This window comes from Semicossyphus pulcher, unplaced genomic scaffold, assembly GCF_022749685.1.
Source record: "Semicossyphus pulcher isolate SPU_LCO1_2020_fin unplaced genomic scaffold, fSemPul1.0.p SCAF_3, whole genome shotgun sequence".
NCBI classification, from domain to species: Eukaryota; Metazoa; Chordata; class Actinopteri; order Labriformes; family Labridae; genus Semicossyphus; species Semicossyphus pulcher.
In genome coordinates, this window is record NW_027211704.1 from 12,459,452 (window position 1) to 12,482,504 (window position 23,053).

The window sequence follows — 23,053 nt, forward strand, 5'->3', positions numbered from 1 at the left end:
GCGTATTTAAACTACAACTCACCGTTACGGGTGCAGTACAGGACCATATTAGTGTCAAATGAGGACGCACGTGCTTTATACCTAAAATTGAAGCTTGCAGAAGCTTGAAGGGAGCCCCTCCTTTCGTCTTCAGGCTACTTAATCTGAAGACAGACAGGGCAGCGCTGCAGAGTGATAATGCCAGGGTGAATTTACGGACAAAATTCTGGACACATTTTTGTTCTGTGAATATTTTTTTTTTATTTGAACGAGCTGAATGAGTACGTGTGATACCGACTCACAGGTAGGATATTTCACCTTGAATGCAACTTGTCTGTACAGTTTCTAAAATAGAAATAATCTTTTAGGTTTAGATAAGGCTCGGGATAAACGTGCTTGCTTTCTTTTTTAGAGTTTATGGCTCTAAAGATGTGTAAAGGTATTCCTTTTTTTGACATTTCCTAAAAAAAAATACATTACATGTAACTTCAGGCATTTTTTTGTACTTTCACGCACTTATTCCGCCAACGTCACGAGGAATAAATGAGACATTTAAGACCATTTTGTAAAAAAAAAAAAAAAAATGTTGTAGTTTTCTTAGAACGAACGTTTTCTACTCCGTTTCTTCCGGAAACGGCAACATGTAGTACTGAAGCATCACAACATTCCATTCCTTTGAACTCCTCATGCTAAAAGCCAAACTGATCCGTATATTCTTGTCTGCAAACACTAAAAGATAAACTTGATCGATCTCCAGAATAAAGATATCTCATTTAATCAGAAAAGTACGAGAGAAAGGGGATATGTGTGCAAACATGGGCCAAGGATTTAGGCCTTTTAATTACAGTCAAAATGTTGTATTGTTGTGGTGCAACATTTTTTGTGACCAACTTTTTTATTTGTTTTTGTGTTTTAAAGTATTACTGGTTTACATTAAATTACATTTGTCAATGACATTGCATGGTCATACCTTTGATGATTACACAACCAATAAAGTATATCGTAAAGATTATTTTCAAGTTATGTCAGGAAAGTGAAGTTAAAGACTTAATACACTTATTAGTAGAAAGAGCGTGTGGTGGTTTCCATCCAACCGCCATCATCTTTTTATCTGCAGTGCATGCTGACAACAGCAGTCTTTGTGTGTGATCAAAGTTCTGCCGAGAATCATTATTCAATAACTGTAGAGAGTTCTTCAAGCCAAATGTATCGAGAAGTATTCCTCCAAACCTGTCTGTGGATGATTCGGGGCAGTCTTTATTCCATTTTTATATACTAGCTAATGGTGTCTGTGTTTGTTCTTTTAAAATGTTATATATAGAAACATGCCCTTTACGTATTTGTGTGAGTTTCTTAATTAACCCCGTTATTGTATGAGTAACAAGTGGCCTGTCAACTTGAATGTTAGCAGCGTATAGCAGAACGTAAATGTAAAAACAGAAAAAAGGATTCTTGACGTCTCCTAAACAATGTGTTCCTGAATTATACCACAGATGTGAAATAAAATGTTTCCCACCAGATTTCAATCAGCAACTGTAATATGATGGTGTTTCAGCATGCCATTTAGCTTTTCTAATCATAAATCTTTTCAATTTTGCACAGAGTTTGAATTGCATCGCTTAATATTTCACCGTACTTGATTCGACATTTACTCATGAGAGGGATGTAAACAAAATGTCAGTTAATTTAGCTGGGGCCACCAAATTCATCTTGATATGTATCCATGGTGTAGAAGTGTTGCCATTAAACCGGTTAATAACGGGACGAATGGTAAGGGCCTGAAAATATCATTTAAAATTCAGTATTGACAGTCCCCCTTACTCCCTCTTTTTTTTGTAGATTTGCCAGTTTTATTTTTGGTTTTCTTCCCCTCCATAAAAATCTAGTAATCATACTATGTATTTTATCCCAATATCTTGGAGGTGTCAGGGTTTGGTAAAATAAAAAGGTAAAAGGACCCAGGTGCAGACTTGATATTTAAAGTGTCAAAGTAAAACAGGAAAAGCCTAAACCATGAAATACAAATGAAATGCAGAACTAAAGTAGACTAAATAATGACAAGAACATGGAATAAACTAAGCACAAAAATAAACAATAAGAACTGGTGACAACATTCATACACTGATGGCAGAGGCTGCTACATAAAGTGCCCAACTGTCAATCATTTATCACATTCATACCCGATGGCTTTGCCACCGGGAGCAATTTGGAATTCAGTGTCTTGCCCAAGGGCACTTCCACATGTAGCCTGAGGGAGCAGGGGATCGAACCTCCGACCTTAAGGTTGTAGGATGACCGACTCTACCACTGAGCTACAGCTGCCCCGGCTGTGAAATTATTATTAAAATTATAGTTTTTTGTAAAATCTTAATGAAATGACCACAGAATACTGTGTAGTTTTGATCAACATTAGTTACTGTTTTTACAGCTAAATTTGATAAAGTCATTTTATTTTGAAATACTTTATATTAATTCAATTCAATGTCCCAAAATTTAAATGGTGGATGGACTGCACTTATATAGCGCTTTTCTAGGCTTGCGGCCATTTAAAGCGTTTTTAGGACTCCTCGACATGTAGACTGTGGGAACACGGGGGATCGAACCACAAACCTTTCCATTAAAAGACGCCCGGGTCTACCACTGAGCCACAGCTGACCCCATTTACGTGTTACATGTACATGTAGTGCTGCTCCAATAAACTAGTTTTGAAAGTGTTTTTTTTTGCAAAGCAGTTTTGGTGTTAAACCTCATCCTCTCTTCTCAGATGAGCCGTTTTGAACCTGCAGCTTTCTCACGAGAGTTCTTCATCTACTGACATCAGTAATGGGGTATCCTACATCACTGAAACTACTTTGTTTTAAAGCTGCTGTCCCATTTTCTGTTGACGTTTTAATTTGACTGTCCTTGTCCTTATTCCTTGAGGTACTTGCAGAAGATGAAGAGTGTTCCGAAATGTGTGCTTTGCTTTATTATTGCTGCTGTCTGCTTTCTCTACGTCATATGTCCGCCTTTTAGGTGAGTACAAGATCAACTCTCAGTATTGATCCAAAATGGGTGTAGGCTAGCTGCTAGCTAGTAAAGTAATTGTCTGTGTAGCTTGTGTGTTTAATCAGGGGTCGGGGAGGGTCCTGATTATTGTGGGTAACAGGGAAGTACTGAGCTTTATGATTTATAGAACTGGACCCTTGCAGAACTCAAAATCTGACTGGCCATCCCAATTTGGACTGCATTATCCCAATTTATAGACTTTACCCACTTAAGCCCCAAAAGAAATCAAAGTTTAGATGCACCTGTGTATAATAATATGTTTTTTTAACCAGACTTTTAAAAGGCATCAAACCGATGTATAAATGCCCTTTGAAAACGTCGGAGCTGTCGTTGGACTACAGCGTGGATGCCCACCTCGACCTTGGGTAAGAACAAGACCTTCCGTTTAAGCAGCATGTGACAATGATATTTTCCCACCACTCAAACCATCATTTCTATTCACATATTCACACTGACATGTTGAGACGCAACAACATGTGATCTTATACTTCCTCTATTTGTGGGTATTGTTATCCGTTATCTGTTATCTGATGTGTGTGTGTGTGTGTTTGTGTGTGTGTGTGTGTGTGTGGGTGGTGCCACTAGTTTGTGTTCTTGATTTCAAAGTCTTCAGTCCTACATTAGAGAGTTAGTAGAGTTCGAGAGAGGATATGCTCTATACTTTTAGAATATCAAATAAGATTAAAGGGGTAAAACAGTTATTTTACATACAACTATTGGTAACACAATTTGTTATGCAATGTTTCATGCTTTTAGAGCAAAGAGGCAGATAGCTGCGTGCAGCACTGGTTGCACAAACACAACAGAAAGTCACGTTTTTTTATTGTTATGCTTAGTAGAGCTAAAAAAAATTAACCCATTAGTCTGTTGATTAGTAATCAGCAACTATTATGATATGCATTTTACACATTCTTCACTTTCAGCCTCTCAGTTGCACCTTTTTTGTGTTTCGGTTTTTCCTAGTAAAGTGATCTGTTGTGCTTAACCATTGTACTCATTGTTTCATACAACACAGAGTGCCTCATTTCCTCATTCCATGATCAACCACTAGAAAAGTCCGAAGAGGACAGAGGGCATAAAAAGATTATAGGTGAAGTTGTGGCCAAATGTAGAAGACAGGATCGGCCTGCAATGCTGTTTATGTGTGGCATGCTATGCATTAGTGTTTAATGACATGTCTGTTTTTATAGCATTACTGTAAAATACATGAAACAAATCAATGAAAAAGCTACGTCAGCCAACAGAGAAACATATTGTAATGCTGCCAGTGGTTCATTACAGTTATTGTGTTCCAGGTTACTTTTTACACAGCCATTACATTTAACTGCAGGGGTCCGTTTCACAAAGCAGGTTTATTGAAAACTCTGAGTCTGTTAACCCTGAAATGAGGGAAACTCTGAGTTTTCCGTTTCACAAAGGGAGGTAACTCAAACCAGAGAAAGAGGGGTAACTCTAGCCTGTTTCACAGAGAGAGGTAACTTAAGCTCTCGGTCAGTTACCGTAGTAACAGACTCTATGAACCAAACCTGGTCGGGAGCAGGTTTTCTTCAGGAAACTCAGAGTTTCGTTCCGTCTCCTCCTCTAGAATACAAAAAACCCTCATTCGACTTTTATGCAGCCCGTCTCACACGTGTTTGAGCGGTTACAAATTTTAAAAAAAGAAATGTTGCGTCTCTGTGGTGCTCTGACCCCTTTGAAAAAGTCTTTCATAATTATGATAAAAAAAATCAAAAGACAAATCTGTGTCAAAGTCATAACTTTTAGATTTTTCCACCACTACTGCCGAGAGCACTCAAATAAGACGTTTAATAAGTTATTGGATTTGTTTTTAAACTAACACAATTCAGTTTAATCAACATAAATTATAATGTATGTGAAGTCAGCATCATGGGATAAAGCTAATGCACATTAAAACAGCCACTGAATGATATTTAATCTGTTTAATATTTAAAATATGACTGAAGTGAGGTTCAGCCATGAGCCTGTTCTGCCTGAGCCGCACCTTTGAATGATGTTCTGGAATTTTTTTTTTAACTGCTTCCACGTATGTTTTTCTCTGGATTGCTCCTAAATTAATATAAATTTTAGCTTCCGGTCGTGATTAAGTATTAAATAAATAGTCCATCCAGTCCATCCAGAAATGTGTTTAGATTTCAGATGAATCAGTGTGTATAGCCGCATGTCGGTAAAGAAGAGTTTCGAAAAAAGTGAATCAAGTATGTTTGTAACCAATTCTAAAAATAACTTAAGACCAAATGATGAGAGAAACACTAATCACCAGAGAAAAAGGCTTATAACGAATCATTACATTGTAACCTAGTTAAATAAAAAATCTAATAATAGTAGGTCTTCCTCTTTTTCAGGTCCAGGCTTGACGTGCCAACGTGCACACCATGGGGAGCTCCAGTTATCTGGGACGGGATGTTTAAGCCAGAACTTTACGACAGGATGCACAAGTTGCAAGGATCCTCTGTGGCTCTAACAGTGTTTGCAGTTGGCAGGTTTGTTTTCACACAAACACTTTGTGCTCTGCCTTCTAATATTTTACTGCATGCATTTACGTTTAACTGCAGGAAACACTTCGATATAAAAAAGAAACTCTAATTTGTTTGTCTCCAAATTCGCCAAAGGTACCTGGATGCTTACCTTAAGACCTTCCTGAACTCTTCAGAGCATCACTTTATGTTGGGTTTGCCGGTCACGTATTATGTATTTACGGACTCACCAGAGAAGATGCCAGACATCAAGCTTGCTCCTCAGCGAAAGATAAAGGTTCGCAAAGTGCAGAAGCACTCCAGGTGGCAGGACATCTCCATGATGCGAATGAAGACGATAGCAGACGTCATCGAGTCGGATATTCGCCACCACTCCACGCACGTCTTCTGCTTTGACGTGGACCAGGCTTTTACTGGGAGATTTGGCTCGGAGGCTCTGGGAGATTCTGTGGCTCTCCTCCACGCCTACTTCTACCACCTTCCCAGGGAGAAGTTTACTTATGACCGCAACCCGAAGTCAAGGGCGTTCATGGAAACTGGGGATTTCTACTATCACGCTGCTGTCTTCGGAGGCTCATGGAAAAGTGTAAAGGCATTGACTGAGGCTTGTTATCAGAACATCATGGAGGATAAAAAGAATAACGTGGAGGCTCTTTGGCACGATGAGAGCCATCTTAACAAGTACCTGTGGCTTCACAAACCCAGCAGGGTGCTCTCTCCAGAGTACTGTTGGGACAGCATAATCGGCCATACGCGTGATATACGAATCACTCGGCTACTGTGGGCACCAAAGGAGTATGATAAAGTACGAACACAATAGTGTGATTTTGATTATCACCTATCATATTCAATGATTACCTGTAATAATATCACACTGATGGCAGAGGCTGCTACGTAAAGTGCCCAACTGTCAATCAGATAACACATTCATACCCGTTGGTTATGCCACCAGGAGCAATTTGGGGTTCAGTGTCTTGCCCAAGGACACTTCAACATGTAGCCTGAGGGAGCTGGGGATCGAGCCTCCGACCTTCCGATTGAAAGACGACCGACTCTACCACTGAGCCACAGCCGCTATTAAGACTAATTAATATTTATGTATAATGTACAAGTACAAATGCTATATATTTTTTGTATGTATGACTGCTTGTTTATAAACATAACTTTTCTAGTATATCCAACAAAACCTTGTTCCAGAAATGTTGCTTTCTATTAAGACAAAAATGCATTTAGACTTCAGAGTTTTTATTTTGTGTAAGCATGATAGTTTGACATGAATAAAAATGTATTTGTTCTTTATATTGTGTATGCATGATTGTTTGAAATGGAGAGAAGTGTGATTACTGACAAGTGGCTTTAACATACAAAAGCATTATAGGTACGCACTGTTTCAGAATGTGTTTCTTATTTTGTTTATGGATTTTGGTTCAGATGTAGCAACTTGTTTATTGAGATGCAGTTTAGGAAGTATTGTGCTTAACAGACCTCCAAGTTTTAATAATCACGTGGCAACCAGCCACTGCTATCAGATCAACAATTATCTTTCAAGTACTCTCTGACAGTGTTGTGGCAAAAAAGTTCCACAAACTCTCTTATCTGCAACATAATTTCAATCTCCAATAGATAATAAAACATGGTTGAAAATCTCTTAAAAATACGTTATAAACTGTGTTGAAAATCTCTTAAAAATAGGTTATAAAACTTGGTTAAAAAACTCTTCAAAAACTCAGACAAGCAAACACTAGAGACTGGCAGAATCTGATGCAAAAAGAGTTTATTCCCGTATAAATACAACGAAACAAACCCGAGTCCATCCGGATGAGACTGCCCACGGGTCAGCCGCTCGGGTCTTATATACTCTCCGCCCCTCCCTCGCTGGGCTTCAGCTTGCCCCAACACCTGTTTGAGCCCCCCCCCCCCTCGCTCTGGCTCTCTTCCCTCAGTTGGTTTCCTCTCAGTTTTTGCCTGACCCATTTCCAACTTTTCTGCAGGCCTCTTCTTCACTCCGGCCAATTAGACACGTTCATGCACTGTACAACAGAAAAGGGAGGGGCTGGGGGGGGGAAACCTGTTTTTCTTGGCCAGTTGCCAACCCTGCACTTGCCTTTCATACTGAGCCCAGCGAGTTTTTCAGCTTAGGATTCTATATTTAGAGTTTTAACACTTTAGATTATGAAAACTTATTATAAAACATTAGAATATAAAACCTTAACTATAAAACATTTGACTGTTAAACCTCAACTATAAAAAACTTGACTGTAAAACTTTAACTTTAAGACATTTGACTGTACAACTTTAACTTTAAGGCTTTAGACTATAGAAAAGTTAACTTTAAGACATTTTAACTATAAAAACTTTAACTTTAAGGCCTAAGACTATAGGAAAGTTAACTTTAAGACATTTTAACTATAAAACCTTTAACTTTAAGGCCTTAGACTATAGAAAAGTTAACTTTAAGGCATTATAACTATAAAACCTTTAACTTTAAGGCCTTAGACTATAGAAAAGTTAACTTTAAGGCATTTTAACTATAAAAACTTTAACTTTAAGGCCTTAGACTATAGGAAAGTTAACTTTAAGACATTTTAACTATAAAAACTTTAACTTTAAAGCATTAGACTATAGGAAAGTTAACTTTAAGGCATTTTAACTATAAAAACTTTAACTTTAAGGCCTTAGACTATAGGAAAGTTAACTTTAAGGCATTATAACTATAAAAACTTTAACTTTAAAGCATTAGACTATAGGAAAGTTAACTTTAAGGCATTTTAACTATAAAAACTTTAACTTTAAAGCATTAGACTATAGGAAAGTTAACTTTAAGGCATTTTAACTATAAAAACTTTAACTTTAAGGCCTTAGACTATAGGAAAGTTAACTTTAAGGCATTTTAACTATAAAAACTTTAACTTTAAAGCATTAGACTATAGGAAAGTTAACTTTAAGGCATTTTAACTATAAAACCTTTAACTTTAAGGCCTTAGACTATAGAAAAGTTAACTTTAAGGCATTTTAACTATAAAACCTTTAACTTTAAGGCCTTAGACTATAGAAAAGTTAACTTTAAGGCATTTTAACTATAAAAACTTTAACTTTAAGGCCTAAGACTATAGGAAAGTTAACTTTAAGGCATTTTAACTATAAAAACTTTAACTTTAAGGCCTTAGACTATAGGAAAGTTAACTTTAAGGCATTTTAACTATAAAAACTTTAACTTTAAGGCCTTAGACTATAGAAAAGTTAACTTTAAGGCATTTTAACTATAAAAACTTTAACTTTAAGGCCTTAGACTATAGAAAAGTTAACTTTAAGGCATTTTAACTATAAAAACTTTAACTTTAAAGCATTAGACTATAGGAAAGTTAACTTTAAGGCATTTTAACTATAAAAACTTTAACTTTAAGGCCTTAGACTATAGGAAAGTTAACTTTAAGGCATTATAACTATACAAACTTTAACTTTAAGGCCTTAGACTATAGGAAAGTTAACTTTAAGACATTTTAACTATAAAAACTTTAACTTTAAGGCCTTTAGACTATAGGAAAGTTAACTTTAAGGCATTATAACTATAAACTTTAACTTTAAGGCATTAAAACATTTAATTTATAAATCTTATGGTTATATAACTTCAACTCTAAAACCTTTGATTATGAAGTTTCAACTAAAACATATCATTATAACACTTTTGATTATATATCATCAACTCTAAAACATTTAATTATAAAGTTTCAATTAAAACACATCATTATAAAACTTTTGATTATATAACTTCAACTTTAAAACATTTGATTATAAAGCTTCAAATTTTTTTCCAACAACAGTACATCTTAGCTGTGGCCAATTTAGATTCCACAGTTCAAAAAGTTTATGTACTGTGCAAAGTGATTCATGTTAGTTTGAACAAAGAAAGAAACAGATTATACAAACCTCAGGATGGAGACCTTGACAGTTGAGTGATGAACCAAAGACGGAAAGTGTGACAAGGTGTGTGTGTTTTTTTTCCTACTTGTCGAAAATACAACGGTTAGAAATGGCTCAGTTAAGACAGGTTTTAATGTCAGCTCTGGATTTAAACAATTTAATATGCTGATTTTGTTCTATATAGAAATCTTCTCAATGTTTTACACAAGAAGCTTCAGATGTGGGAAGTTTCAGATAGTTGTTGTCCTCAAAAGGGACGAGAAAAGCAGAAAAAGGGATGTTTTTGTTTTGTTGTTTAGTAATTTAATTTACTTACAAATAACACAGAGTCTGCACAGTATATTCAAATTGCAGACAGAGGAAATCTCAGGAGCACGTACTGTCTGAGCTGTTGAGCACGGCTGAAGCAGCCGAGTGGTCTGAAAGGCTCTGAGCGGAGGTCAGATTGAGGTAGCCCATCTCTGATGATCGAGACTGGGGTCCAGAGAGGGAACAGCAGGGGGAAGAGGTCACGTCAGGCAGCTTGCTCTGAGTATTCTCAAACAAGCCCTGAAATTCAGATGGCTCAGGGATCTTCACACTAGGGATGCAAATAAAGTGGACAAAGATTTAATTGTGATTTTAATAGCAGGCAAAAAAGTTTTGCTAAAGCGCTGAACTGAGATCAGACCTACCTTGAAGTTTGTAGAGGGAGAGATTGGAAAACTTGGATTGGATTAGATCTTTTCTTCAGCTCCTAATCAAACAAAACAGAAAGTTGTGTTTGATTACTTTTGTTGAGTCATTGTACATTAGACTGCGCTGGGTGTGTTTAAAAAGGTGGGGAACGTGGCTCTGGTTATACCAACTGGGTGAATCAATATTTGTCAATCAAACACTTTTGTCATCTCAAGAATTATTGGACTGACACAACAAGGTAAATACTTGTATATAACATGGTATGCACTCTATATACACCGATCAGCCATAATATTATGACCACCTGCCTATTGTGTAGGTCCCACTTTTGCTGCCAAAACAGCCATGACCACTAGGCACTCCACTAGACCTCTGAAGGTGTGCTGAGGCATCTGGCACCAAAACATTAGCAGCAGCGATGGATCGGATTTGTTTATCCAGCACATCAGGCTTGCCTTCTTCCCAAAGTGCCTCCATGTGCCATGTCTTCCCAAGGTAAGCAAAGCAGCTATCCACATGATCCACATGTAAAAAAAAATCTTTCAAAAAAAGATTCATCGGACCAGGCCTCTTTCTTCCATTGCTCCATGGTCCAGTTCTGATGCTCACATGCCCCTGGTAGGCCGGTACGGTGGTGGACCAGGGTCCAGCTGCAGTTTAAAGATTATGTAAACTTAGCTGTACCCACCTCAGTAAGTTGGAGTGACTGCACGTTTTGCAGGCTGCGCTCCATGACAGTGAGCTGCTTGGACATGTTGAGTATTTTATTTCTCAGTTTCTTGTTCTCCATCTCTAGAAAATCCAGCCTTAAAATCAAAACAAACATCACATTAGCTGATGGGGCCGTTACTGAGTAAAGAGCTCACTACTTTACATTTTGAACAAAATGTGTGGACTGATCTGATTCATCATGAAGTTAAGTGATGCATATGCTTTAAATTCAGTACCTGCATTTGGACAAAGAAGCTGCTAGATTAGAGTCTTTCTTGTTGTGCTCCTCCTCGTTCAGCTGTTGTAGTAACCTTCTCCTCTCAACAAGTAATTTGTCATTTTCCACAGTTATACTTATTGTGAGCTCTTTTTCCTGAAGAAGAAAAACTATTTTAACAATAACAATAACAATACCTTTATTGATCCCCAAAGGGAAATTCACTTTGGACCTTTTAAAGACCCCCTCCAGTGAAACTCCAGTGTTTAACCTTGTAAACATCTCCATGTGGTGTTCTTCATGTGTTACAAGACATATCAGGGACAACATCAGCAGTCATCTCCATGGCTGGGCCTGTCTGCTTTTAAACTGCAGTGTACCAAGGACAGGCTGAACAACACGTTTTCAAATTGGCAGGTTTGCGACGTCACAAACCTAAGGAGCCAATCACGTAATGGACGGGGTGACGCTGTGCATATCATTATGTGCAACCTATGGCAACCACTTAGGCGATGTTTGAGCCAGCTGTAACCATCGTCATTTTTGCAAACTCACCACTGACTACTGATGTTAACATTACTACTGCTAATGACTACATTTCAAGCTAGCTAAGTTTCAACAAGTTGCCACTAAACGATGGTAGAGACGGGTTTTGTTTTCACGACAGAGCATTTTATATGTCTTAAAAATTAGACTCTATGACAAGAGCTGCTCTTAAATTAATTTGTTGTCTTTTAAGTACAGAAGAATGGAGCAACATACTTACCTTTGCTATTGAATGGGAACACAAGGACAGCTCTCGCTCCAGATTATCAATTTTCTCATCACGCCATGTGGTCTCATCATCAAACTTCTGTTTGGCTCGAAGCTGTTTTGTCTTGTGTTTTTCCTTCATCTCGTGGTTTTTACTGTAGGAAATTTGACAAAAATAACTGATTTACCGATTCTTACTGTGGTGTGTTACTATCATTATTACTACTACAGTAGGTATTATGCTATGAAGGGAAATAATCATGTGTTGTTGCACACTAATTTTCACTGTCCTGTGTTTTGGCCGTACTTGTAGCATCTAGAGCACTTTGGAGAACTGCTGCTGTACTTAGATATTTAAACTTAAATAATTCCTTAAATGGTTACACTGTAAATAGTTCAATATAAAATGGAGATGTTAGTTCTGTTGTTCCTGCAATAATCTGTCAACTGTTACAACAAACGAAATCACCTGCGAGTTTATGTTTGTTTGGTACTTTGTTTACATTTGTATGGAGCTAGTTTTGATATTGAATCATGGATAAATTTAAAAGAAAATGGATTCGCGGAAGCAGTACTTGTAAGTGCCGTATTTGAACCCTTCCCAAGCTGTGTGCTTTTTTAACCAGGAGAAATTAGCTAACAATTGCACGGCTTAAAAACATTTCAAATCCTTACTGAAGAAGTTTGAGAAAGCCTCTGCTGGAGGAAAAAAAAGTCTTCGGTTATTGTCCATACATACATTTTATTTGGCTACAAGCAACAACTTTATATTGTGTTTCGTAGTTTCTTTTATCAGTTGACGGCAACATTATTGGTGTCTTACCTCCGCTCTTCGTCGAGGCTTTTAAGGGTTTCACAGATCTCCTTCTTGAGTGTCTCACACTCATCCTGGGTGGCCAACAGAGTCTTCAATGCCTCTTGAAACTCAGGTAAGTCCTGTGGTCCAAAATACAATCCGTACAACGAATTGAAGTTAAAATATGGAACCAGATGTAGTCCTGATAAATATACCAATAAACAAATTTTCAAGGAAATGCAAATATATTGGAATTTACCTTATGTACTGTGTTTTCCTTGTTCTGCAGCAGCTGTGTTTGTGTCTGTAGCTCTTTATCTTCTGTTTCATTATGCTGTGAATCTGCTTCTTCTTGCTTCCACAGCCTTTAAGCACAGACATGGACACACAGAATCTTTTAATTCCCAATTTATAACTGCAACATTAGGAGACGGTGTGCAAGTGCAGTAGTTGCTGGAGTGGAGTAAGGAGGTATAATGTCCTACCTTTTATCCTGAAGGTGGTTTTCTTTGCTGCAAATGGTTGCTTTAAGGCTGTCCCTGTCTTTATTGGAATTATCCAGCTGCTGCTTAAGGGAATTTATCTAAAAGAATAAGAAAAAAGGTTTAATTTGATATGAAACAAAGGGCATTGTGTAGCCTAAAGTGTCTGTCAATCAGTTTGTCCTCAATCTAATCTCCAACCTCTAAATAATCTTTGAACGTGTCAAATCACTCACCTCGGACTCCTTCTCCAAAAGACATCTCGACTGAGCGCTGAGCTTATCTTCTAAATCTTTGCAGATCTCATTGCGCTGAATCAATTCAGTGGCCTGATACTGAAAAGATCAACATTCATACATGGATTTACCAAGTTTCACAAGTCATCTTTGCTGAAACTTATGTGTTTGACACTTCTGCTTTGTCTGATTTTGTGATTGAACTTAAAGCAGATTTAATCCTCTCATATTTCTCAAAGATTTGTACGGTCAAACTTACTTTAGACAACTCGTTAGCTTGGCCGGCCTCAGCCTTTACAGTGAGGATTTGCTGATCAGCCTGTCGCTGCTGCTCCTGCAGGGCTGACTCCAGCCGCTCCACGTCCCTCTGCAGAGATAGAACCTGGGAAACATAACAAAGAGACAGTTCACAATCAGTACCAGGCTTCAGCACAGGGTCCACCTTAATAATGCACTTGAGAGGTTTGACTGATGGGAGTCTTTACATTTGATAACAATAAAAGCACCAATTTTTCCATTAGGTGATTATTTGTAATTTGCAAATGATCCATATCTTTAAACCTTTTCTCAAATAATTAATTGTTTGCACATAGCTGCATCATTTAAAGTGTCAGATACTGAAGCATTTCAAAAAGAGAGTAAAAAAGCTCACTATGTGCTACCATGCACACAGTGTTTTGGTCTGAAACACACACACACACTGTTTGTCTTCTGGTCTTTGGATGATACACCCATCAAACATTTCAGAGCCTTAAGACTTGTAGAAGTTTTTCTGTTAGCCCGCAAATGCCAAAGTACACAGCGCTTCACCAGGATTATTTTATGTACACTGGTATTTCATACAAATTGCTGATGGCTTAAAGAGTTAAACATAGCGTGAGCTGGCATGTTAAACTGTGCAAATCCAAAGATGGGTTGGTGACATAAAAAAGACACTATAGGGTAGACCTTCCAGAATAATTGCAAGAGTCTGGATTGACAACACTTGGAGAACCATAATCATGTAAGTACTATGGTGGAACCTGATTAGTTGTATCTGTTTGTGAGAGAACTGAAGTAAATCAGTCAGGACCACAATGCCATGCAAACTCTCCATGACATCTTGCATTAGGAAGCCATCGTAACAGTTTTATGTACTCACAGTTTCTTCCTTTTTCAAAAGGCATCTTGTCTGAGCAGCGAGTTCCTCGTGCAAATTTCTGCAGGCCTGGTTAATCAGCGGCAACTCAGCTGCTTGTGACTTAAAAAGCACAAACAAGAAGGCACTTTTTAGGTAAACAGGCAAGCGTTTATAAAATCTGTCATTTTAAAGGATTACAAGAACAAGAGGTCTGCTGATTTAGTGGAAGAGCTCTGTCTATCTGACCTGCCTGTAATGTTTTCTGTATTTGTCCTTGAAAACACTTATACAATAATGGTAATGATGTTTCAGATCTGTAGCTGTTTGTTACTTGGTCGCATTCTGCTCAGGATAAAAGATGGACGGCTTGTTTCACTGTCAGATGTAATGAGCCGGGGTTTGTGTACTTAAACTTACTTTAGTTAACTCATTGGCTTGAACCCGCACAGTCTTAAGCTGCTTCTGCAGGGCTGATCCCAGCCGATCCACCTCCCTCTGCAGAGAAACAACCTGGGAAAAATAAATAATACACATATGATTAAATGTGTCAAATACTGCATCTGTGTCTCTGACCAGGGCCCATGTCAATTTGCAAAGTCACTGCACCACAAGCTTTTTATTACTAAGATGAGGAAGAAGTTTCAAGAGCAAATGTAACAACAATGAAACAACAACCAATGAAATCCAATGCTTGCAAAAAGCTGGTGGAACTTTATTTGCCTGTAGCTCTACATTCATATCAGACCTTCATGTGACAAATATCTAGAGTTGGCACACCTCATGAGTTCATCTCATACGCCTTGTCCACCCAGTCAGTCTGAACAAAAAGCTTCTTTTCATCTCTGTTGTGCATACATGATCATTCTTGTTTAAAATCTTTAATGCTAGAACAGACTTTACTGTAGCTCTTGAATTTACTAATCTTGATGACAGCTTCAAAACATTTAAAACAGTAGTTGTTATTCATACTTAATGAGTTTAAGGAACAAGGCTTACTTCAGCAACGTCTGTGACCTGGTTATCCCGAACCTGCACAGTGAGGAGCTGACTTTCAGCCTCCTGCTGCTGCTCCTCCAGGGCTGCCCCCAGCCGCTCCACCTTTGCCTGCAGGGACACCACCTGCCACAAATGCAGATGCAGTACAGTGGGCTGCTTTTTACTTGTACTTGTTAATCTGCTGATTAATGACTGCACATAGCATGAGTTGAAATTGTTTGGTCAAACCAATAGCCAAAAATCAAATCCAGAAAAGATGCACATTTGGAACATAAAACAGCAAACTATATACACATATCTGCAGTCTGCATCAGCCTGATAAATCCAGTAAAAGGAAGAATACAATCATGCATCTAAGACCACAGCCAACATTAACATTGCACATTACATTTTCCTCCTCAAAAGTTTCTCTGTGCACTGCCACGCTGTGCTGAACAAAGGGGTGTCAACTTTTTCTCATCCATGTGGTTTTAAGGAAAGGAAACTCAAGTGCTCTACAGTTGTCATTGAGAGTAAGCTCAAACACACAAATACTGTGATAAAGAACCAGGTGCCTCGGCTGAAACAAGATAAATGTTCTGTAAGCGTCAACAGTGAAGTGTGGTAACACACCCTACCCGCACCCCCTATAGCCAGTCCACTTTGTATCTCTCTCTTTCTTGTGTGTGTGTGTGAGTGTGTGTGCGTGTGTCTGTGTCTGTGTGTGTGTGTGTGTGTCTATGCAGGGCCGGCTCTGGCCATTTTGGCTCCATAGGCGAGATTACAATTTGGCGCCCCCATGCACGCCAGTGTGCAACACAGTTATCCAGAAGAGACCTGATGATTGAGTTGATATTGCGAATAAATATCGATTGCGCTTACTTGAACACGTTGGGATATGAGGACATTGTGGAGCCTTCGACCCCAGTAGGGGGGTCTGGGGGATTCTCCCTTATAAAAAGCTCTGTGCACTCTTTATTTAAATTCATAGTAATCATTAAAAATGTGCACCTCTTTGTCTGTCTCTGTCTGTCCGTCTGTATCACGTGTGATACGACAAGTAGGGCGAGCTAATTAAACAACAGAATGTTCATTATATGTACAACAAAACAACACTTCTTACCCTCCCCTCTATTAAAAGATTGAGTATGAGTTTTTCCAACTGCACCTGAACACATCTCTCCTCTCCTCTCTTGTAACTTGTGTCAGGAAGGGCACGCTGAGCGAGTGGTCGAGAACATAAGAGAGAGAGAGAGTGGCAGAGTGACGTTGATGCGAGCGGAGCTGAGAGAAAGGTTGGGAGTGGAGGTGTCGATCTTGCAGTGGGCTTGTATTTAACATCGGGGCTTCATTAAAATGTTTGAGGCTCAAACCAGCGCCCCTCAGAACGTGGCGCCCTAGGCGACCGCCTATATCGCCTGTGCCTTGAGCCGGCCCTGTGTCTATGTCTGTGTGTATCTTTATATCTCTCGCTCTCTGTTTAGATACTGACAAATATATAAAAGCACACAAATATAACATCGCATTTGTCAATCGCGGTGTTTTATTTTGAAAATTGTTTTAATTTTGAAAATGTACCGGATTCTCTCGTTGTTTCATGTGTGACTTCCTGCCAGGATTGACGCGATCGCTCGCGGCTCGCGCAAAAAATAGCCCAGACGCCGAAACGATCGCTGCAGGGCGCGAGCCGGCCGCGGAGGTGCGCAGCGCGGCGCGTCTGGTGTGAACGACACAATCGCGCATGCGATGTTATATTTGTGTGCTTTTATATATTTGTCAGTATCTTAACAGAGCGCGAGAGAGACGAAGATACGCACAGACACAGACACATAGACATAGACATACACACACACAGACATAGACACACACACAGACACAGACACACACGCGCACACACACACACACACACAAGAAAGCGAGAGACACAAAGTGGACTGGCTATAGGGGGTGCGGGTGGGGTGTCAAAACACACACGCAAACAGAGAGAGAGAGCATGATTAAAAAACAGCTCCAAATGTGAGTAAACGACAGCTGAGGAGCAGAGGCGCTTGTCGACCAGCGCGGAGAAATGCGCGTCTGGTGTGAACGGAAGTGCTCCGGCTCGCACGCGATTTTCGTTGCGCGGCGCTTCGCAGCGCTTCGGCGTCCGGTGTGTTCCCGGCGTAAGAATGCTATAAAATTAACACTTATAGAAATTTGAAAGACTTTGCTGCAGAAAAAAATCTAAACTCTTTCGAGAGATGTTATCACACCATAATGTCCCAGTGCTTTGCGCAGTTTTTACTGATAAAATACCTAATCCCAGCAAGTATCTTACCGTCTGCTGCAGAGAGCCTTTCTCGGCATCCAGAGTGCGCACCCTGCTCCTCAAGGCTCTGATCTCAAGGTCCAGACGGTCGTTCAGCTCTTTGGCCTTTCGCAGTTCAACCATTTCTTATGAAACACAGTCAGATAATGCACAAGTAAGGTTTTAAAAAATGTATGTTAATATATTTCACTGTCATCATAGACACATCTGAAAACACTGGTTGATTTTGAGCGTTCTACCATGATGCTCAGGGAACACACAGAGAGCCATATATATGTTTTAACACAAAATCTTTATACGGTTGTGATGATCAGATCTAGTGGATTTTGTTGCAAGGCATGAAAATGAAAGTACAATTTTGTTTGCGTGTGTAATGGATCAGTGAGCGGGCGCATGCTGGAAGTATTTTAGACCCTGAACAGGTTAAACAGGTATACTAAACAATAAGAAGCTGAGCTTAGCTGTGTGGGGATTGTAACACAGAGTTTTTTAAAATTAATTTAATTTGTGAAACAAACGCTCAAAAATATATAACAATTTTTTTTTCTAAAATGGCTTAAAGACTTTTAAATTCTCACCATATTTCTTCAGTTTTTCTACTTCCTGTCTGAGTTGCTCTACCTCCTGCTGTGCCGCCTGCAGCTCAGGCTCTAAAAAAGAAAAAAATGTTTCCAGTGTGCTTTTCAGGAAGAAAAGTTTCCTCTTCAAAATAACTTGTTATATAAAATTATTATAATATATCAGAAGGATTCTTCTGAAGGTTTGTGATGTTTACTTTTCTAGCAGAGGTGGCCATAATGATTTAACAATGAACACTGGGATAGTGTTAGAAGCAGGATACTGTATTATCATCATAAGAAATACCTTTGAAAATGTCAAAGTCTGCCATTAAGTAGCAGATTAAATCCCCTCACCATAAGCTCTTTGGGTCAAATGAGCCGACTCCAGCTCATCGGTCAAACGCCGGATCTCATTGTGTGCCATGGCCAGCCGGCGGGAGCCCTCCTCCAGGTCACGCTCCAGGCGGGAACATTCCCTCTGCACGCTGTCTGCTTGGCCAGCCAAACGCCTGGCCTCCGCCTATAGAGAGAGGGAGAGAGCAACTGACCAAACAACCAAAATTAAAGTGATTGTGGCTCTATGAAGACAGTTCATTAACACACGCAAGGACAGAGAAAGGACCTTGAGAAGTGCACTGGCTCAAGATGCATCAGTGGTGTGGTATGCTGAATTTCTTCTACCATGCAAATTTCCTAGCTCGTGCAGGTAAAAGGGCCTAATAACACAGGAACAAAAAAAGATGATGCAGTTATGGTGGATGCTGCTAAACAGGAGTTTTGAACTGAAAACATGCAAAGAGATCTTCACATTCAAACATGCACATTAAGATAAACAAAAAAAGTAATTGTTCTAAACTGACCTGAGAGCAGTATTTAGTGTTTGTTAATAATGGATGCAGTGATATTACTGTACATAAAAGGACGTACAGGAATAAAAGTGTGTTTGCTCTGTGAAGCTTTGTGGAGTCCAAAGAGTCTCTTCCATGGGTTCTGGTGGTGACGTGGTGCCCCCTTGTGGGAAGACTGTGGAATGACATTCAATCACAGAATCAGAGGAATAAATCATTTGACCTCAGAGTAATATAAAATGCATGCCCTTCAAACAACTGGAAATGTGTTAATGTAAATCTGGTCTAACTATGGTCTAATTAAATAAGAAATGTCACACATGATGGATTACATGCTTTGAAAAAAAGAAAGCAAAGAATGCAAAAATAAATCCAGTCTTAGGTGTTCTTCCTCTAACCTGGTGTGTGTTGCTGCTCAGCACTTGGGCTTTTGATCCTAGCGGGCCAGCTGTGTTTCCATCACTGGTCAGGTGGTTGGAAACCTCACTTGTTTCAAGTAAGGAGGCTCTCTCCACCAGGAGATAGGCCACCTGCTCACTGGGGCTGCTGTGAATCAATTCTGTAAGACCCTGCTGGTACAGCATTTTAGCCACCTCGCTTATCTGGGCATCTATTGCAAAAGAGTAAAGTGAAAGAGTAGAATTTATAATGCTTTAAACTTTCAGCTTTGTTTATATAGGTACCATAACCCCGGTGGGTCACAGACCTGAATGGTTCCATAGCAGCTGTGTGCCGCTCTTTAATGAATGTGGGAAAGTTAACCTGACACACATTTGCAAAATCATCCAATTAGTCTTCATCCTTAAAGTCTTATCTATGTACAACAGGAAAGATTTGTTTAAAAACACAACATCTGAAGCAGAAATCTCACCTCTGTGTCACTTGTGGAAGTTTGTTTACATGTGTGGATTGGGCTCATTGTTGCCCCATGTGGCCATTAAAGGAAATAATTCCCACTGCGTTTCTCACAAATCCCTAAGGGGGTGTATTTCCTCCTCTGGCCTCATGGTGTTGTAATAAGCCCAGCACAGCTGGACTGACCACAAAAAGGTGCCGAAGAAGCTGCACTAGAAAACTTCCTTGGACATGAGAAATTTTTACTTCTGTATTTTCTGTTTTGTAGGACTTACGACGTCAAAAGCTGAAGAATAAGTAGTTTGTATAAAAAAAAACACACCCACCATTAAAGTGCAGCACTGCTTCACTAAACCAACCAGTACTATTCCCAACACAGTGGATGAGACAATCCTGAGCAACTCCAGTGATGACTTAGTTTCTAATTTACAAAGATAGGCTAATTCTCAAACAATATAGTGTTACTGAAAACAACCCTTTAGGCTATAAAGCCAAAATCTGTACTAGTAATCTATTTGAGAATACCATAGAACCTGTAGAGCTGGAAAAGATCCAGAGATACAATGCTGGCAACACTGTGACTACAGTAAAGTTAGTTAGTTAGTTAGTTAAATAAAGGTTAACATTTCCAACCTTGAAGGGATATCAGACGCCGCAGCTGGTCCTTGAGCTGATCGTTTTCATCTTGTATCTCCTGAGCCAGAACATCTTTGTGCTCTGTAAAGATTCGGATCTGCTCCAAGGATTTGCGTACCTTACAGACAGAAAGACAGACAGTGTCTTAGCCACTAATAGTCACAGACCTTTACTTATAATTGCTGTTCTTGACAATTCCTGATATTACAGGTAAATGCAGCAATGATAAATTACCTCTGCCATCTCTGCTGAGTGCTGTGAGCGCTGAGTTTCCAGGTCCCATGTCACACTGCTCAGACGGCCTCTTGTCCGCTGGAAGGCACGCCATAGCACACACAGCTGAGCCTCCTTAGGGGACTGCGGAGCAAGTCCCTCCTCACTCAACCATGTTGCGATCTGCTGCAGCTCCTCCTAGAGACGGTGTAGTTGACATGTGGACGTGGTCACTGACAAACCACTTCATCTCATACTTAGAAAAGAAATTGAACATCATCTTGCCACAAGTTTTTTATGAGAACACACTCTATGTACTTTTACTTTGGTTTAATATAATTTGCTGTAGGAGAAACTGATTACAACAACAACCAACAAGGCTAAAATACGTAATGACCAAGCTTTACAACTAACTCCTATTAATGAATGCTCTTTATAAACACGTTATATCCTAAAATCTGAACAACAGTGGGCAAACAGACACTCGGCTGTGGCCCAAATTGTTTGCACATTTAGAGGAACAGCTGTTTCCTTTTGTAGAGACAGCTGGCATAGGCAACATGTTTCTACTTAACTGTTTCTTCTTTTTAGATCAGAGGTGGTCAAATAACCGAATAACTTGACAAAATAAAAGCTTCCCATCTTTATCTTGTGTGTTATGCTCCCCAACCTGAGTCATTAAGTTCCTGTATAATACATGCTTTGCAGCCACACCAGCCGAAACCCACAGGACTGCATTTTACATTCTAGGGAAGCTCCCAAGCATGCAAACTATGCCATGAGGTGCCTTTAATGATGCACATCTAAGTCAACATTTTCATTTCATGAAACTGTGCAGCAATAAAACAACAAGAACTTTAAGAATACAACTAACTGTAAAAAATTATTGCTTGTGGAGAGCTTGAGGAAGCTGGGGATACCGTTGTGTGTGGTGTGGAGTAAGAGGATATTTTCAACCTGTTGTTACTGAAGAGGGAGCAAAAAGAGGATATTTCAAGGGGTTAAATTATTTCCACTACCAGCTTTGTAGAAGCACACTTCATCTTATGTCACATCTGTTGCGTAGCCTACTATTTTGAATGTCCCTCATTTCAGCTAAAGTTAAGGGCTTTAGCTATCTGTTAAGCAAACTAAACTTAGTTAAAGTTAAAAGAGTAAGGGGTTCGGTACCTCTGGTTGGTCCATTAGTCCTGCGTTGTGAAACAACTTTCGTCGGCTGTTCACGCTCACATTTTAGCCTTTATTTTCTGCTTTATGCGAAAAACTATCGCAAAAGCTTGTCGTTGCCGTCGTCGTCTCCCCGTTTTGACCTAACGGCTATAACGGTATGTTAAAACCAGGAATGCACGCGCTCAGTTCCCCACAAAAAATGGGGTTTAATAAAAAGGAACTTGAAACTTTCACGCTAAAAACAACGCGAAAGAGTGAAAGCATAATGTAGGCTGAGGCTGAAGGAACGTAGTACAGAAAAATTTCGCTCTCTGTGGTTTAAGTTAAGTCCTGGTGTGAGGTTCTGTTGTTTCTAGTTGTAAAACTCACTGCTCTTGCGCACTGAGATCCTGGGCTGTCCGTGGGTCCTTGAAGGTGTCTTGGGGGGCCGTTAACAGTGTATAAAGTCGTAGTTATTGAATGTAAATTGCTTTTACTCGAAGCCGATTTTGGTACAGTTTTGGAATACTTATACTGTACTTAACATGACTATTTTAATTCCTACTCAAGTTGAGAAAGAAGAGACTCACAATTTATTATAGTATTTCACTCATTGTGACCATTACATTTTGCTTGCTTACACTGTCTTCAATAACATCAACAAACAAACAAACAAGCAACATTGAAATAATGATTTTTATGAATCATTGAACTGATTAGTGTTTATTGTTTTGTTGGTGAGGCCTTTATTATCCAGTAGTGGGACAATGAAGCTTATTTTCAAGTGTCATTTAATGAAACTAAATTCCCATGCAAATCGCTGTTGTGACTGATGTGTGTTGTGTCTTGGGTGGTCTGAGATTTCCTGCACATATAATGAAAAGTGGGTAGTGCCCAGCCCCTTATTTCCTGCCGTTCAATCACCTCCCTTTGGAAATACTGTGGTGGTCCTTATGCCAAGCTGCACAACTGGATGAACAACATAAGCACATCAGTACAACGGGCAAAGTTTGGCTTTAGTAATACAGCTTTCCAACAATATCCAGCGCACATTTTAAGCCCAATTAGCTGTG

General features: G+C 39.2%; 2 protein-coding genes across 4 annotated transcripts; one reads left to right on the forward strand and one right to left on the reverse strand.

The window, feature by feature from the left end:
- The first annotated feature begins 115 nt into the window (after positions 1 to 115).
- LOC138606405 (alpha-1,3-galactosyltransferase 2-like) lies at positions 116 to 6,821 on the forward strand. Of its 3 annotated transcripts, none has more exons than XM_069678875.1 (6): positions 117 to 283; positions 2,744 to 2,807; positions 2,902 to 2,994; positions 3,300 to 3,392; positions 5,391 to 5,528; positions 5,658 to 6,821. In XM_069678875.1, the coding sequence occupies exons 2-6, from the start codon at positions 2,803 to 2,805 to the stop codon at positions 6,340 to 6,342; spliced, it is 1,014 nt and encodes a 337-aa protein (XP_069534976.1). In that variant the 5' UTR covers positions 117 to 283; positions 2,744 to 2,802; the 3' UTR covers positions 6,343 to 6,821. The 3 variants fall into 3 exon arrangements, with proteins under 3 accessions (XP_069534975.1, XP_069534976.1, XP_069534977.1); XM_069678876.1 differs by having other exon boundaries at positions 118 to 283; positions 2,912 to 2,994; XM_069678874.1 differs by lacking the exon at positions 2,744 to 2,807 and having other exon boundaries at positions 116 to 283; positions 2,912 to 2,994.
- Positions 6,822 to 9,775: 2,954 nt separating this feature from the next.
- LOC138606049 (coiled-coil domain-containing protein 30) lies at positions 9,776 to 22,016 on the reverse strand. Its single transcript, XM_069678508.1, has 19 exons — positions 22,002 to 22,016; positions 20,853 to 21,029; positions 20,616 to 20,736; positions 19,526 to 19,737; positions 19,207 to 19,302; positions 18,634 to 18,799; positions 18,298 to 18,369; positions 17,729 to 17,844; positions 14,854 to 14,946; positions 13,576 to 13,698; positions 13,317 to 13,415; positions 13,084 to 13,181; positions 12,858 to 12,963; positions 12,626 to 12,738; positions 11,816 to 11,957; positions 11,069 to 11,205; positions 10,810 to 10,927; positions 10,118 to 10,179; positions 9,776 to 10,023 (listed from the first exon to the last, which is right to left on the reverse strand). The coding sequence occupies exons 1-19, from the start codon at positions 22,014 to 22,016 to the stop codon at positions 9,810 to 9,812; spliced, it is 2,280 nt and encodes a 759-aa protein (XP_069534609.1). The 3' UTR covers positions 9,776 to 9,809.
- Positions 22,017 to 23,053: the final 1,037 nt, after the last annotated feature.

Bases quoted from the DNA above. Each gene is read 5' to 3' on its own strand.
- LOC138606405 (XM_069678874.1), top strand. From the start codon at position 257: ATGAGTACGTGTGATACCGACTCACAG. The intron at 3,393-5,390 runs GTAAGAACAAGA...CCTCTTTTTCAG, and splicing joins GATGCCCACCTCGACCTTGG to GTCCAGGCTTGACGTGCCAA. The intron at 5,529-5,657 runs GTTTGTTTTCAC...AATTCGCCAAAG, and splicing joins ACAGTGTTTGCAGTTGGCAG to GTACCTGGATGCTTACCTTA.
- LOC138606049 (XM_069678508.1), bottom strand. The intron at 19,303-19,525 runs GTTAGAGGAAGA...GTCATTCCACAG, and splicing joins TGAGCAGCAACACACACCAG to TCTTCCCACAAGGGGGCACC. The intron at 12,739-12,857 runs GTAAATTCCAAT...TTTGGACCACAG, and splicing joins AGGAAAACACAGTACATAAG to GACTTACCTGAGTTTCAAGA.